This window comes from Alosa alosa, chromosome 21 (genome assembly GCF_017589495.1).
Source record: "Alosa alosa isolate M-15738 ecotype Scorff River chromosome 21, AALO_Geno_1.1, whole genome shotgun sequence".
NCBI lineage: Eukaryota > Metazoa > Chordata > Actinopteri > Clupeiformes > Clupeidae > Alosa > Alosa alosa.
Genome location: NC_063209.1, coordinates 13,566,339 through 13,584,291, shown reverse-complemented (window position 1 = coordinate 13,584,291; position 17,953 = coordinate 13,566,339). Strand labels below are relative to the sequence as shown.

General features: G+C 43.0%; 1 protein-coding gene and 1 long non-coding RNA gene across 5 annotated transcripts; one reads left to right on the top strand and one right to left on the bottom strand.

The window, feature by feature from the left end:
• The first annotated feature begins 466 nt into the window (after positions 1 to 466).
• Positions 467 to 2,340, top strand: LOC125286667. The gene is made up of 4 exons (XR_007192216.1): positions 467 to 1,460; positions 1,557 to 1,828; positions 1,928 to 1,987; positions 2,177 to 2,340. It is a non-coding gene; the product is annotated as an uncharacterized LOC125286667 (long non-coding RNA).
• Positions 2,341 to 3,304: 964 nt separating this feature from the next.
• Positions 3,305 to 17,198, bottom strand: LOC125286631 (arrestin domain-containing protein 3-like). Of its 4 annotated transcripts, XM_048231843.1 has the most exons (7): positions 16,796 to 17,193; positions 16,341 to 16,496; positions 15,564 to 15,624; positions 15,005 to 15,152; positions 14,705 to 14,801; positions 5,252 to 5,508; positions 3,305 to 4,927 (listed from the first exon to the last, which is right to left on the bottom strand). In XM_048231843.1, exons 4-7 carry the CDS (start codon positions 15,089 to 15,091, stop codon positions 4,277 to 4,279), a joined length of 1,092 nt encoding a protein of 363 aa, XP_048087800.1. In that variant the 5' UTR covers positions 15,092 to 15,152; positions 15,564 to 15,624; positions 16,341 to 16,496; positions 16,796 to 17,193; the 3' UTR covers positions 3,305 to 4,276. The 4 variants fall into 4 exon arrangements, with proteins under 4 accessions (XP_048087800.1, XP_048087798.1, XP_048087801.1 ...); XM_048231841.1 differs by lacking the exon at positions 16,341 to 16,496 and having other exon boundaries at positions 16,567 to 17,198; XM_048231844.1 differs by lacking the exon at positions 16,796 to 17,193 and having other exon boundaries at positions 16,341 to 16,507.
• Between the last annotated feature and the right edge of the window lie 755 nt (positions 17,199 to 17,953).

Genomic DNA, 17,953 nt, shown 5'->3' with positions numbered 1-17,953 from the left:
GCAGTCACAACTGATACACTAAGGAAAAGCCATTTCCCTCAGGCCATTAGACTCCTCAACATGGACATGCCAACTCTTATGAACACCATGGACTCCATCCCATTTTAATAACATTATTATTATTATTATTATTATTATTCATGTCACTTTATTATTCTATTATTTGAATTATTTATTATTAACTTCTGCTTTTAATCTTATCTGTTTACTTAGATTATTTCTACTTTACACAGTCATGAAGCTAACCAGACTTACATTTTTACTGCTTGTTATATACTAATATAACTATGTATGTGATGAATAAATCTCTCTGAATCTGAATATCTGAAATAGACAGTTAGATTGTTCAGAACAGTGACGTTCATTTTCATACAAGCGCAGACCATATGGCGCAGACAGTTTATGATGAGCTATGTCATAATGGCCATAATGCATTTCTTTGACGTCATCGTTAGACTTTGTTTTAGTCAGATGAGGCTATTGTCCCATACGAGAGATAATCAGTCAAGAGAAAATCTAGTTTTCGTGATGAGACTATACTTCATTTTGAATAGACTAATACACATCTAGGCTAATTTCAGTTGATGTAAATTTCAGACAATTCTCGAAAAACGTAATAATCTGAAGATCAAATTTGTTAAACGTCTAATAGATAGTCTACAGTAGCCTACATTTATCTTGATTTTGCATTTAGAATAGATTGTTTCACAACATCTAACGTTAAATTGAAACAAAGCCTATAGGCTACTTTTTCAAACTAAGTGGGAGTTCTTAACTGAGGCAGCATCAGTTCATTTCTTTATTTTACCAGACAGTTAGGCCTACACTGGGCTTCTATCTTTCAAAGGTATCACCATGAAAGACAGAGGAAAGCAAGGTAAGGACGCACCGGAGACCATTTATCCAGGCGCGCGCAAGGATTGGTGGCCTCGTGAGTGGGAGCCGAGGTCCCGTTTCCCGCAGGTGGTGCAGCAGGACAGCTTCCCTGCAGCACATAGTCGTGTGAGGCCCAAACAAAACGAGCCCACATCCTTCCCGAGGCTTCACACAAACGACCCGGCACCTGACTCCCTGACCTTCACCGCGCCCAGGCTCCTCCCGAGGCTGCACACCACAAACTACCTGACATCCGCTGTGCCTCCCAGAGATCTCCCACTCGAACCATTGCCTCCTGCAGACATGAGGCCCAAAGAGCCTAGCAGACCCAAGCGCCCGAAAAGGGGGAGGCGCCGCAAACGTGAGGCAGTCCCTGCTGAAGAGCCGTCCCGAATCGTTCCCCTGGTACCGGTTCCACCACCACAGCCCCCAGCAGTACCTACCGACGTAGGAAGACGCCTACGACGTCTAGCAAGGGACAATCGTGACACCTATGCTATCGGGCATCAATCTGGGCACACAAAGAGCACAAAACCCTTCTAGAATGATAGAATGTGTGTCAGTGGGGACTTTGGTTTAGACAGGTAGGCCTACATAGTTAACCGAGTCAGTGTCCATTAACAGGCTTGGCTGCCACAGACACGTTTCACGTTTTAGTGTTCTGTGCTCCTCTCTTACAGCAGAGGGGTCAATTTGTCTACTTCCGGCCCCGTTTTCTCAGCATCAACTGGACACATACAAACATGTCACTACTTACAGTGCACCAGCACAATGATATGAAGAAGGACCCACGAAAATAACAGGAAAAGAGGTGGCACATTTTGGTTTTCACATAAGACGCCACATCACCTACAGTATGCCAGCTACAGTATGTGCCCATACTGCTCAGACAACACTACACCTCCAGGATAACAACAGAAATGTGTGTCAGTGGGGACTTGGGTTTGGACAGGTAGGTAGTTAACTGAGTAAGTGTCCATTTAACATGCATTGCTGCCACAACACACAGCATAATGTGTAATAATTTATATTCTCTGCTTCTATTTTACAGTTGAGGAATCCATCTATCTACTTCCAGTCCCCATGTACTCACCACCAACTGGACACACAGGTATGCCCAACATCACAAAATATCAGGGCATAAGGATTCCAGCGGGGCATTATAAGCGCTGGAACTTTTTGCCTAAATAACTATTATCAGCTTTTTGCCTAAATAACCACATCAGGACCAAGTGTGTACTGGACCACTAATAAATGCACTGGCACATTGTAATGTCTGTTCTGTATTTGTCTTTTACAGCCTAGGTTCCATGTCTGCTTCCACTCCCAATTCATCAACTGGACGCACATGAGAATAGTCTCAGTACAAAAATAAGGATCTAAATAATGAAGAGGACATCTCTTTCAGACAGGATTTCAAATGTTCCTTTTGTATAGAACAGTAAAATTAAGTTTTTCACTAATTCTGCAATAAAATAAAAATGTTTACAGTATATTTGTTCGGGTCTATTGTGATGTAGGCTATAACAAAAACTAAAATAATCAAGAAAAGGGTGAGATTAATGCCCTAGTAAGCTTTCCTATTATCTTCTGTGTAGCCTACAGAAAAAAGAACAGCACTCCTGACAGTTACCTAAATACCAAGGTCTCATTTATGTTTACCGGTACCTAAATTACATCTTAATGCTGTTTAGATTCCATTCAAAGCCTTTGTGTACTTTGCTGGTACAGGCAAACCGATTAACAGAGACGCTCAGGCAGAAGTGAGGACCCAGAGGCAGGGGCTGTCTGTGGCCCACATACTGTAGATGGGAAGTAACCTTGGTGTCACACTGTTCCATTGCTTATTTTGACCAAACCCGCCTGAGATTAAAGCTGCAGTTCAAAGTCTCCCCTTGTACTGTAAAGTACATACAAAAAATATTCATATAACAGTACACATGATGTTATACAATAGCATGACATTAATGTTATTGATATGTCAATGAAATGATGATGTAGGCCTAATGGTGCTAACCTATCAACTTATTTTTGGCGAACAATGAGCCAAATTATATAAGACAAAGAAAGCAAATAAAGTTATAACAAATTCATATGATACAGCCTTAGGAAAACACAAGTATGTGGTTCAATGTGGTGTCCGACAGCAAACCATATACTGTGTCTAACAAGATAGTTATGGAGATCAACCTCATTTGTCACAATAACTTAAATCAATGAGCTAAGAGTATATTGCCTACTGTACCACTACCACATTCACAGGGATCATTAGATACTGGGCTACAAGTTTGACAATATAACAGGGTATATAACAGCATGAAGATCAATAGTGTCGATGGTTGTGTCTGAGGTTGTCAAAGCAGCAGAGGAATGTCAGTGGCTAAAATGCCGAACTACAAAGTGTAGAATGGCCAATAAAGATAACGACTTCACTCTTTATACACCTTTATTTTTGTTTAGCACACAAAATCTCGCAATGAACGTAATGAACAGCAAGTTTGCATGAGTGCATGTAGTCCACTACATTCATGAAACTGCTTTCTTAGTACACTGGCCAGGTACAAAAGTGTAATGACTATAAATTCAGATGTCTACTATTTAAAATAATGCATGTTATGCATAATCTATGTTCAAACAATATACATTTTGCTGCCTTTAAGTCCAGTTGGAGATAAAATCATATTACTGGTTTGCTACAAAACTATAAATGTCTTTCTTAGATAATGTTCCCTTACAATAATGAATGCGTAGCCGGATAAACATTGCAGTGCATTCTGTGTTCCTCCAGAGTGTATTTCTTCGAGGTTTACTTTGTAAAACCGGGCAGCAGTGATTGCACCTTTGTGAAATGAATTTTTGCTTTTACATAAATACATTGATTTGTACTGAGATGTTTGTTAATGCAAGACAGACAATGAAATGAACTCTACATAACATGCAGCCTATGACTGATACAAGACACAACCCTCCATGTTCAGAGGCAATGGAAGAAGTGGTCTCATATGCATTGAACTAGGAATTATCATTGATTACAGGGTGATAGAGCTAAGAGAGAACATGAGAATATGACTAAAGGACTCTAGAGCTTCAGTATACAATTAAAGCCAGTGTTTCTTTTATTATTATTATTATTATTATTATTATTTATATCTATCGGGGACAACTAGCAACCCGTTTTCATCGTTATTTTTCCTTTTCTTGGATTCATTTACATTGTGAACATGTTGTGTAACTCCACTGAGATGACATATGACATATTTGCTTGGAGCTGTACATACAATTTGCTGTGGTATGAAAAGCACTTATTTGTGATGGAGTGAAATGAATGGATACCTTACTGATGTCATCACACTAACCACCTCGGTGGGACTTAGGCACTTAGGAAATAGGCATTGCTTGGTTAGGATGGAGGTTTAGTTGGTGTGGGATCTGAGGCAGTTGAGTTTGGAGAGCTTCCAGATGCCGGTGGATTGGGGAACACCATTTCATAGGTAGGGGGATCATACCCAGGGTCAGCAGACGGCAAACTGGGGGATGATAAGAACGAAGGTGCAGCAGGCCCTGGATACTGCTGCGGGGCACTTGGGTTGGACAGAAAATCATGGCCAGCTGCCCCAGGAAAGTACTGCGGTGCACTTGGAGATGAAAGAAAATCGGATGTAGGTAGCGTAGGGTACAAAGGTGGTGCACTTGGCGCTGGATGTGTCACCTGGTCATACTGTGGTGGGGGCAGTTGGTCGGTTACGTTTGGTTGCATTGGTAGAGAAACAGCTGGGACTGGATATGCTGCTGCTCCTGCTTGGTTGAAGAATGGAGGCGGTTGCATGCCTGGATTGGCTGCTATCGGGTTTGCTGGTGGAGGACCTGGATGGGGATAGCGCACTGGTTCTGGTGGGTACAAATAATGTGGAGGTCCAGCAGCTCCTGGTTGAGGAGGCTGGCCAAAGGGTACTGGCCCTCCTGACATCCAAGGACCATGTCTGTGCACCGGCAGAATAACCACAGGGAATTTGATCTCTGGGTCTGAACCATATGGAACATCAATGTAGACCTGTAAAAAGGTGGCAGTGGTTCAACTACAACATTCTCGGAGCAGCTTCAGACTGTATTCTCTCTGACAGACAACAACTTCACTCAATTTGAAACGCTACCTGTAAACACGTTTGGGCTAGTATCCCATACATGGATTAAGCCTAGTCCTAGACTAAAAGCTTGTTGCCAATGTTGCTCTTTATAAAAGCTCACTTTTAGTCTAGGATTAAGCAACATCTTTACCCAGGAAACCAGCCCTTTATGTACAAAAAGGATAAACACTGTCTCTCACAGTTATCAAGGGACCCCATCTCTATTCAAAGTAATGGGGAAGTTAGGGTACCTTTAATTTGTATTCTAGTCGGAGGACCTTGCAGAACAAAATGGTTGGGGGAAGGGACGTGGGAATCATCAACTCCTGGGTGACGGTTTGATGATCTTTAGATGGGATTGGAGACCCCTCCTCTTTGAATATAGTGCCTCGTTCTATTTTGGTTGATGAATGTGCAATGTATGTGATTTTCTTGTCAAGTTTGTACTTAGGTTTGAGATTACGGGATGAAGAGTTATCAATCTCTGCTTGAACGACAAGCATTTCTCCTAAAAGAGGGAAAAAATAAAATTACACAATTTACATTGAAATATGTTATCTTCAGTTTAGGGACTGTTCGTTATTTATTTAAGGGGCTACCGGAGGAGTTTTGGGAGCGTTAGTCAAAAAAGACGTGACACTCCCTTGCCAGCAAGAAATTTTTCTATGACCCTCCAAAGTGATTGAGAAAAAACGCACGACCCTCCCCAACAATTTATTGATGCCTTCTGTACTGGGTCAATTTGGGAGCTTGCATGCTACCACTCCTTCCTTGAAATGCCTTAAAAAGGCTGTCGTTTGCACAATTTCACAAATATTCACCGGGACGAAACATACCTGTCAACTTTTTTTCCGGGTTTATCACATATTTTAACTTTTTTCCCGCTGTCTTAGGAGGAGCTGCAGGGCCGTCGCAAGGGGGTGCGAGGCCCTGTGCGAACTTAACAGGTGCGAGGCCCTTTTCACTTATACGTGCATGAAATCATGCGATAGCCTACTTTACACGAAGCCTACTGTCTGTGCATTTTAATAGTAGGCTAATAGCCTACACCAGCTTGGGAAATTGTATAGCCTATAACATTAGCTGAGTCACATATTTGGCCATAAGCCATTTATTACATGACAAAACCAAACTAGTGTAGCCTAACAAAGGCGAACTGTGCTGCACGCTATTTGTCAATGAGCAGAAACACACACGACATTCAAACTATTGATAAGATGTGCACTATGGTCTGTAACATTGGGCTAACATTGGACAAATAAATGACATTGACTCGCCATATCCTGACTCAGAAACATTTTCTTGCGTACTGTTGCATCGTGAATGTTACCACTAGGGGGTCCAGTGAGTCAGGTCAGAGAGTGATCTACAGCAGTGTTTCCCAAACTTTTTTTCTGGGGACCCACTTTTTAAAAATGACAGACCATCGCGACCCATTTCACTTCAGATCTAACATGCAACCTGCATGCAACCATATTGTTGTTTAGGCCACAGATTCTCAAACTTTTCTTAGGGGTATTCTTGCATGCTACGCAGTCGTCACTCTTCAGCATAGTGGCTGTTCCTGTATTTCTAAAGAGTGATGTTGTAGGCTACGTTGCGTTGCAGTGACTGTGGTAAACAAACTATATTTTAATGGAAAACTGATAGCTTTCCTGGCTAAATGGTAAAAGTTAGGCCTATTAGACCAGGGGTCCCCAACCTTTTATGTTCCATGGACCGGTTTGTTTCCAATTGTTTTTTCACGGACCAGCGGGGGTGGGGGGTCGGGGTTCCATGTTCCATATGCGTTGTGCATGCGCATTACTTGAAAAGAACTAGCTCCAGTTATGTATGAACAGTGAAGGTAACGATCTCTTAAACATGTGAAAAACATGAACTTGAAGAAGTGAAAATTGAACAATATGAACTATGAATATTGAACAACTTGAAGCTACATCTATAAGTGTGAACATGCTTAACAAAATATGGGAACAAAACATGGGAACTAAACGTGCATTACTTAATATAATCAGTGGGAGCCCTGTGCTTGTTTCCTGCAACAAGAAGGTTCCATCTGGGGGTGATGGAAGACAGTGACACCCTTAGTGTGTTTGAAATGTCCAGTCGATTGCGCAATTTGGTCTTAGTTGCAGTCATTGCCGAAAACCCGGCCTCGCATAGATCCGTGGTGGGAAATGGTAGCAACATTTTCAGCGCTTTTAAGGCTATCTCGGGATATTCTGCTTTGGTTTTGATCCAAAAACCCGCCAGAGAGGTTTCCTTATACACACACTCTTAAGACCACCGTCATTTGCAATTTCGATCAACTGCTCTTCCTCCTGCGCTGACAAGTTAGGACTATTCAATATTGACAAATGGGTTGCGGACCCACTCATTGGTTTGCCGTGGATCTCTGGAGGATGGGAAGTAACGCTCAAACTTATTTGAAAGCGCAACAAGGTGATCGCGCACCAGCTGCGAGAGAAAGGGCTCTGCCTCAGTCTCTCCCAAAACCCCCACTACTGTTTGGAACAAATACTCCCTGGTCCACTCGTCGTCCCCACAAATCAAGCTTGGCTTTAAATTCAGCGACTTTATCTGCCAGTTTAAAGACAGTCGTCATTCTCCCCTGGAGTGACAGGTTGAGGTCATGAAGCAACCCGAATATGTCACACAGGTAAGCGAGTTTTGACACCCAGTCCTCATCACTAAAATGTGCAGCTAACGGTTACTTTTTTTCTGTAAGAAATCTCTGCAGCGGCTCTCGCAACTCAAACACTCTGGCCAGTGACCTGCTAAAGATGCTTGTTTTTTGTTGCTCATTCTAGCAGTTTAGCTAACTTCGTGTGACACTACCGTTCGCTAAGAAGGTGAAGTGAGCTGACCTGAGGCTGCGCAGCGCTGAAGGCAATATGTAAAAGTGTTGAAGGCGGGACAGACAGATGTAAGAAAATAGACCTTGCAAAATGCAAACATGCGTGCAATCAAAAAACTGCATATAGGCCTATGTCATGTAAAAACGTGACATTATTGCGAATTAAATTTAATTTAGTTTGCATGCATTTTTTTTTAAACTCATGTCGTAGGCTACGGCCCGGTTAGCCCGGTGGTTGGGGACCGCTGTATTAGACAACATAAATTGTGCTGACCACCCAAATAAAATCTCCTGCGACCCACCCGTGGGTCGCGACCCAGTCATTGGGAAACACTGATCTATAGGATGCTAGAAAGTGATGTAGAGTATGCCTGAAGTTGGAAGGAATAAACACATTTAAGTTAACCGTGAAGCCTAGTCACTTTATTACATTGGCGACGAGGATAAACTCAGTAGAGGATTACGATGGCCACCTATGGAAAACTTGGTGAGTTTGACTCAGGAGGCGGATGACTAGCAGCAGTATGTTGAACGGCTGGATTTCTACTTCGCGGCTAATGAAATCACGGATGCAGGACAAAAGTGGGCCATATTCCTGAGTGCATGTGGAGGAAAGATATGCCATTCTGCGGAATTTGTGTCAGCCGGGTAAGCCGGGAGATAGCTCCCTGACAAACTTATTGATGCTTTTGAGCTCGCACAAAGCGCAGCATCATTGTAGAACGTTTTAAGTTTCATTCAAAAGTCAGACAACAAGGCCAGTCAGTCGCAGCCTTTGTAGCTGAACTGAGGAGACTCACAGAACACTGTGCATTTGGAACATCACTCAATGACATGCTTAGGGATAGACTGGTGTGTGGCATAAACAACGACCACATTCAACGCCGTCTGTTAGCAGAACCGGATGATAAACTGACTTTAGCGACAGCTATGGAAACAGCGATGAAACAGCGATGAAAGATGTAGCTAAGTTGCAGCAGCCTGGAACGGAGGGGCCTGTTCACAAACTACAGCCTGTGGCCTCAACTCAAGTCAGAAACCGTTTGCTGCAGGGTGTTTTAGATGTGGCGGAACTCACGGGCCTGCAGACTGCCGTTTTGTAGACGCAGTTTGTCACAACTGCCAGAAAAAAGGACATTTGGCGAGAAAATGCAGGCAGCCCAGACAGAACAGAGGGAACACACGGGGTGCAGCCAACATGCTGGAGAAGGTGCAGGCGTGACAATCTTGAATGAGGAAACATATAGGCAGATGGGGGAGGAAAACTTCATCCTGCTAAAATAAACCTCTACACTTACACCAGAGACAGAGTAGATATGTTAAGCAAGATGTATGTACAGGTCAACTACAAAGGAGGGGCAGATAAAGCCATTACTGGTGGTTAGAGGGCAGGGTCCAAACCTGATGGGCAGAGATTGGCTCAAGGCGATTAGACTAGATTGGACAGCCATTTTCCAACTGCAAGTAAGTCAGCAGCAGGAGTTAAATGCTCTACTCTCACAACATGGGGAAGTGTTTAAAAGTGAGCTGGGCACGTTAGTGGGTGCTACTGCTAAGATCTACGTAGACCCAGAGGCCAAGCCTCGGCACTTTAAAGCTAGGCCCTTGCCATATGCACTAAAGGAGAAGGTTGAAACAGAGTTAACCAGATTACAGAGAGAAGGCATCATAGAGCCCGTGAGTGTTTCGGAGTGGGCAGCCCCAATAGTTCCCATAGTAAAACTAGACAAAACCATAAGAATATGCGGGGACTACAAAGTTACAGTGAATCCAGCGTCCAGGTTAGACAACTACCCGATTCCGAAGACAGAGGACTTGTTGGCGGTGCTGGGAGGGAGCCAGAGGATCACAAAACTAGACATGTCTCAGGCTTACCAGCAACTTCTATTGGATGAAAATTCCAAAAGATTCACAACAATAAACACACATCGTGGACTCTACCAGTACACCAGGCCTCAGGCATTTTTCAGCGCACTATGGATAACTTAATACAAGGACTTTCTCAAGTAGTGGTAAGAGTAGACGAAATCCTGGTGACTGGGGACGATGATGCCAGTCACCTGCAGAACTTAGGGACAGTACTGGAAAGACTGACAGCAGCAGGACTCCGTCTCAGGAGAGACAAATGTCTGTTCATGGCACCAGAAGTTGTGTATCTGGGGTAAAGAATTAACCACAAAGGGATTCAACCAGTGGCTGACAAAGTTCAAGCAATTGCAAACGCTCTTCCACCAACAAACCCAACACAGCTGAAGTCCTTCTTGGGAATGCTTAATTATTATCACCGATTCTTGCCAAATGTGTCCACCGTGCTTGAGCCTCTACATGAACTCCTGAGAAAAGAAACACCATGGAAATGGAAAAAATGTCAAAGTCAGGCATTCACAGCAGCAAAAGCGTGTCTCCAGTCAGAGAAACTGCTGGTGCATTTTGATGACACTAAACCCCTCTACCTGTCCTGTGACGCATCACCATATGGTGTGGGAGCAGTTTTATCCCACAGGTTTCCAAACGGCACAGACAGACCCATAGGATACATGTCACGGTCACTGTCATCAGCAGAACGGGGGTATTCTCAGTTGGAGAAGGAGGCTCTAGCGATAATTTTCGGCCTAAAGAAATTCCACCAGTACCTGTTTGGAAAGCACTGTACCATTGTCACAGACCACAAGCCGTTGCTTGGCCTATTGGGTGAAAACAAGGGCATCCCGCAACTGGCGGCTATAGGAATGCAGATGCTCTGAGCAGGCTTCCGCTGCCAAGCACACCCATGGTCACACACAGAGAAGGGGAGGTGGTGATGCTCCTGAAACACATAAATGGCACACCGCTGCAAGTCAAGCAGATTCGGGACTAGACTCGGAGAGACCATGTACTGTCCAGAATACAGCACTGGCTCATGCAAAGCTCTTGGCCTAATGTGTGCACAGACCCTAAAATGCAGCACTATGTGAGACGACAACATGAACTCAGCGTGGAGGATGGGTGCATACTGTGGGGGAGCAGAGTGGTAATACCACCTCAAGGGAGACAGACCATGATTGAAGAGTTGCATGAAGCCCATCCAGGAGTTTCTAGGATGAAAGCATTGGCCCACAGCTATGTGTGGTGGCCGAACATGGACACAGATCTGGAGACAGCAGTGCGCAGATGTCATGCGTGTCAGTCCAACCAAGCCACCCCAGCATCAGCACCGTTACATCCGTGGGAGTGGCCTAGCCAAACATGGATGAGGCTGCATCTGGATTTTTGTGGGCCAGTGTTAAATAGTAGTGAAAAATGTTTCTGATTGTCATTGATGCCTACTCTAAGTGGATTGAGGCCCACTCAATGCAGACCATAACGTCAGCCTCGACCATAGAAAAGTTGAGGACCATCTTCGTCACCCATGGAATTCCAGCTGTTGTGGTCAGCGATAATGGGCCAAGCCTGGTCAGTGCTGAGTTCAAACAATTCCTACAGAAAAACGGCATAAAACACGTAACTACAGCACCTTACCACCCGTCCTCAAATGGCTGTGCAGAGGGTGCTGTGCGCGTGTTCAAGGGCGGAATTAAGAAGATGGGGGAGGGAAGTGTGGAGACCAAGCTATCTAGATTCTTGTTTAAGTGTCGATCAAGCCCTCAGACCAGTGGCTGACAAAGTTCAAGCAATTGCAAACGCTCCTCCACCAACGAACCCAACACAGCTGAAGTCCTTCTTGGGTTAGTGAGTCACACCTGCTGAGCTCCTCATGAACCGGAGAATCAGGACCAGGAAAGTGGATTCTGGCAATGCTCATAGAGAGGACGGGACCAGTATCACGAAAGGTGAAAACACAGGATGGTAAGCTGGTAAGACGAAATCAGGATCAAATTTGTCCACGGTATGATCAGAAACTGACTGAGGCCACCAGTCTCCAAGAAGAAAGTTTACCGGTGGATCCGACAGGCCCACCTCTGGCAGAGCATCGGGCACCAGAGACTGTTGAGCAAGCACCTCCTGAACAGTGTCTGGAGGAGGGTGTGCGTCATCAAATGAGAGTTAGGAAGGCACCTACTTATCTCAAGGATTATGTCCTTTCAGGGGCAGAATAAACCCTGTAGGTGCCTCGAGGAGGGTAGTCAGCCCCTACCTCGTAGTTAGAGTTTGTTGTTCATTGTTTGAAAAAAAAGAAAAAAAATGTGTGTCTTTGTGGACTATGGGGGGAGGGAATGTTCAATGTTGCATCGTGAATGTTAGGCAGTCAGAACCACTAGGGGGTCCAGTGAGTCAGGTCAGAGAGTGATCTACAGGATGCTAGAGTGATGTAGAGTATGCCTTAAGTTGGAAGGAATAAACACATTTAAAGCCCCCCTGTGTAACGTTTTCAGTTGTTTGTTAACTAAATCAACATTTACCATTCATAAATGTGGCCTCATTCATATTTAATTATGACCACCACCAATTCAAGCATACCTATTGGCTTAGAAATCCTCATTTAAATCTACATAGCACAGGGCTTACTAGCCGTGTACATGCGCCATGTTAAAATACCGTGGCCAGCAAGGGACATACCATGCTTAATACAGCTCAGTCTTTGGCGCCTGGATTCATAGAAAAACATTAGCTTGGATTCATCTGCAGAATTTCCCTACATTTAGCAAATGTAAGTTACGAGCCCATTTTCTACAAGTCATATCTTCCTAACAGTCCGACATTGACATTGTATTTTCCAACGAAATAAATAAAGAGAACTAACTTTGTTCATGATCTGTCACCAACTCACTTGATCTCTAATTTCTAGACCCAGAGACAGTTGACAACCTAACCTAACATAGTTATGCTAGGACTAATAGACCACAAAGTTGCTGAACGTGTTATTTCAGTTTAGTTTGCAACAATATAGTTTAACCAAAGTCCTTAGCTGCAGTAGCCTACTACCTAGCCGTTCCCATTCACTTTCCGTTCACTGTGCTAACGATAGCTAGCTAGCTCGGTCCGAAAGAGTTGCATTGGCATTGCACACAAGCAATGGCAATAAAATAGTACACAAAATGTTATGAATATGTTGTTATTGCTTATTCAAGCGTAACTCTCGCCAAAATGCATCCTAGGGTGTTTATGTCAATATACCGAAGTCAAACTTTCGCGGAATGGGAGTCGATAGCCTACTATTTTGATGTGTCAAAATCGCTATTTTAAAACACTAAGAAGGCTCAACACAACGGGAAACTTTAATCGAAGTATCATCAGTGTCTCTACACATGAACTTGAGCATTGAGAACATTGTTAGTGTACACATAGTTTACTAAAAAAAAGGTTTTGGACAACTCACCCTTGACTGATGGCAGCGAGCACAAAACCCAAGTGAGTTGTTCAAAACCTTTCTTTTAGTGAACACTGTGTACACGAACAATGTTCTCAATGCTCGAGTTCATGTGTAGAGACACTGATGATACTTCGATCGAAGTTTCATGCTGTGTCGAGCCTTTTCAGTGTTTTAAAAATAGCGATTTTGACGCAATCATGAATCAAAAAAATAGTTCCCATTCAAAACTCCACAACACGGACAAGCTTGAAAGTGGTAACCTGACCCTAGCCAGATGAATGTCGTTCCGCTTAGCTCCGCCTAGCTTCACTCACATCCATCTGGGACCTCTTCCATTGAGAGTGATTTCTCCAACCAACTTTATGGTTTAGCCAATCAGGACGCAGGGCGGGAGTTTCATAGATGTGACATAGCGTAGAAGCGACTGTGAGTCTGTTATTAGCGTCACGGGTTGGCTTCGATGTGAGTGGTTGAAGTAGCACGTCAATAGATGACGGACAAGTGGCTTATTCAATCATATGCAAGCATTTTTTGATTAGGCCCAACCTTCTGAAGCAACACTTCAATGGATCGGTTTCAGATGGATGAGTGGAGCTAGGCGGAGCGAAATTCATCTGGCTATTGCCAGGTTATGAAAGGGCTTCAGACATAATTATGCTTTTAAACGAAAGTTTGACTCGTGTACATTCACAAAACACCCTAGGGTGCATTTTGGCGAGAGTTACGCTTTCAGAGAGAAGTTTATGCTTCAACGTGCTAGGACTCCAGAACTAGTGTCAGTTTTGATGTGTGACGGCTCCCGTAGTTCTAAACGAGGCAGCACTTGAGAGGTTGGTTGCTGTGTAAGAATTTCTTACACAGGGGGGCTTTAAGTTAACCGTGAAGCCTAGTCACTTTATTACACGTACCTTGCCGCAAACTCCGCAAAACTCAGTCTTTTTCAATTCATAGAAGGGCGAGCTCACTAGTCTCTCCTGTGACATGGAGGTGCGCAAATAGTTTTTAATAGCCTATTCAACTTCGAAAAGCTTCGTTCACCTGATGCCAGTCACTGATCGCAATTTCAAAGATCGGGAAGGTTTGTTCAATCTTTTTACGTTTTAAATGCAGTAGCCTATCTGTCTCCTTTGGAATTATATCTTGAGCCTATTATGAGGTCCCGTGCGTTACGTCCTGGGATTCAGACGTGGTGGGTGGTTATGAGGAGCAATATGAGAGAGAAATTTGATGGTCATTGATAGTTGTTTTGGGACGTTATACCCCGTTAAGCTTTAGGCTATAATAGACGTGAATGAAGAATACATGCCATCTTTGGCCAGGTGCGAGGGCCATCAGACGCGAGGCCCTGGGCAATGGCCCAAATTTTGCTGTTTTCATGAATACAAAAGTTGGGTGACCCTCCCTCCTAGACTAAAAAAAGTTGGGTGACCCTACCCTCAACAAAGAATAAAAAGATATGACCCTCCCCTATTTTCATCCGGTGGTCCATTCCATAAATACCGAACAGTCCCTTAGCAACTGCACATCATTGTATAGACAAAACAAATGTTTCTTTACCTGGCACGTATCCTGTCTTTTCAAGCTGAGCTTTAAAAGAAAGGCTACCAGAGGAGAATATATTCATCTTTTTGTCTTTTTCTCCGAACTGGGGTGACTGCACATAAAGACAAGAGCATAGAAGTGAGAGTACAAAGTTTACCCACAAGAGAGCACTGTAGAGCAGACAACAATTTTTACATCCACATTCAATTATTTAGCCAATTGTGCTGTGCAAAGCAATGGCTTAAATTCATGATGTATTATTATTATTATGCAATTAGCTTTACTATTATGTTCTCATCTGTTTGGGACACTCACCATTAGCTGAGCAGTGTCTCCATCTAACTTGGTTGCAAAGTTTATTTTGGCTGATGCTTTCTTTTTCACTTTCCAGGATCGCTTCATCTTTGCCTCGAGTTTGTATCTAATGTTGCCATGGTGTCCCTCAAAGGATGATGGAAAGTGCCTAGAAACCAAATTTATTTTAAAGAAAAGACAAATTAGACCATACCAGCAATTGGAAGGACTTGCACTGAATTGGACTTAATATATGTGAGTGGGGGTGAGGGATTAATAGACTGCTGCATTTTCAAAATCTGAAATATGAGTTGTTAGGGCTGCAACAATTAATTGATTACTGAATTAGTCAACTAATGGACAAAATGCATTTGAGAACATATTATTGACCTTTGGGAAACACTGATTAACATTGTTTCAGCATTTTCTGACATTCTATCAATTAACATCAGGAAAATAATTGACGGATTAATTAACTATGGAAATAATCATTAGTTGCAGCCCTGGTTGTTGTATATTGATATATATATATATATATATATATATATATATATATATATATATATGCTTATAATCTTACCCTTCAGGAATCTGTAGGCAAAATGGATACACATGCGTCCCAGGGATCACTTTAGTATTCTCTGTTTAGCATGAAAACAAATATAACCTTTAGGCATGTTTTTAAGACAAAGGGGAGCCAATATACCTGCGTGAAATAAACTACATGAAACGTACGTTTTCCTTCATCTACCAAAACGTTTAAAACAGCCTTGGTTCCTCTAATTCTCTTGTTACTTGTCATTCATCTGTACAATTTTCCAACATTCATAAGACCTATGGATTCGTTATATTAAAACACATGGTTGTGTTTTAATATAATTAATCCAGAACTCGTTTCAGAATAACTTCAGGGCAATGGATAAATACTGGTTACTAACTAGCCTACATCACAGACTGTTTTCAGATTTGCTGTTTACAGATGCATGGCATCTGTAGTCCTTTTGAATTTCCGAGCGTAATGTTAGAACACTGCATCCCAATACCCAAATAGTTAAGCCTACCAGATAAACATCTTCCCATTATTTGAAGTCAAGACAAGGGCAGAGAGTATGTTAACTGACATAGAAAAAGTTCATCTGAAATGGTGCAGCATACCTTCAGCGCGAGCTGGGTCGTGCAAACTTGTCGCTCTAGTCATGTAAAATTGGCCAATATTTACATTTGTCTTCGGGCTGTGGGCGTAACTTAACTATAACAGTCTACACGAGTCAATAAATAACTATCGAACGGATAGGCATGGGGTTACTCAACGTCTGTTTAGGCTACATTAAGAAAAAATCGTTAAGGAGTAGCCTACCGGATATTTACGACAATATTCCGTCCACGACAAAAAGGTAAGACATGACTGCAGTGGGCTTTGCTGGCCTTATTTCAGGCCCTCCCTCTCTTGGGTTACCAGAGTGCAGCACGATAGCCCACAACTCTTAAAGAGGTCTCAGGCACTGCTGCAATGCTACATCCGCAAGAAACACAAACACGACTTTAGCAGTTTGCTACAACTAGACAACCTTCAGTTACCTTACCAGCTTCCTCTGATATTAACATTTGTTTCAATTTGAAGTATCTCTCGTGAGCTGAATATGTTCGGTCGTCATCGCCGTGTCGTTCGGTCCAGCGGACGTCTGCGTCTCCTTTGACTTTAATGAACAAATATTCTATCTTGGCTTCCTTTCCTAACTGCAGAACCACACGTCCTTTAATACAATCACCACAAGTGAACGTGTTCTCCTCGTTTATGGCATCATAGCTCACTGAAAAATCTTTCACAGTTCCCGGCATTGTCAATCAGTGAAGAGAGGGACGTCCCAAAACGAACATAGCGTCCTCCGACTGTTTTCGTCGGTCTGTCAGTAGCCTACTTCAATGAGCTCCTAGCAAAGAAGCAATGCTTGTAGTAGCCAATAAGCACCCCGTCATCTCCGCCCCCAAAGGCTGCACCTAAAAACTGCACACTGTAATGTAGCCCACAACCCCAGTAAAATAAGCTGTGCAATCATGGCAATCACCCACCCCGAATGCTTTCAATAGTTGAGGAACATTAACCTAGATGTTTCATAGGAGTCAGAACGGCAGCCTAGGCTATTTAAGAGCAAAACAATCAGCAATGTCACGTCAGTTACAAAATAAACATGCAAATTATTCTCAATCCCAAAAATGTTGAAGCAATTATTTTCACTTCATAGTTCAACTAACATTATCTTCACACACAAGCAGGAAGTTAGTTGATAAGCAGACAACCTTTGGCTTCAAATAGGCCTGGCCTATACTGATATGTCCATGTAGCTTGCTTGCTCCAGCACATGATCATTTTTTTATTGGGGGCCAAGCAGGGAAGCTGCGAGGACCTCATTGTGTTTCTACGTTTTCCTATTATTATGACCGCCGCGCAGCGAAGCGGCGGTCATATAGGTTTAGTCAGATTATTTTTTTCTTTTCTTTTTTTTCCCGCATTTTTCCGTCAAGGATTCCCGGGACACTGTAAGACCGGGGTACACGAAACTTGGTGGGCATGTAACCCCACATGGATAGCATGGAACCATCGGTCATGTAAACCCATTCCATATGCACACATGTGCATAAACAGATACACACGCACACACATACATTCACAGTAATCCTACAGTATGTATGACACATACTCACACAGTAGACATATATACGCATGCACACACACAGGCACATAAACAGGCAAACACACACATGCACGCACACACACCCACATAAACATAAACATGTACACGCACACATGCACACAATTCAAGAATTTCTCAGAATTATGACCAGGCAAGATGGGGGTGGGGTTGTATAAAATGTATATTACATGTGAAATCTATGAACTAATCATGTTTTGGTACTTGTTGTCTAGCAGATACCAGTGAGAATTGAGTGTGCATAATGCAATTCAGTGAG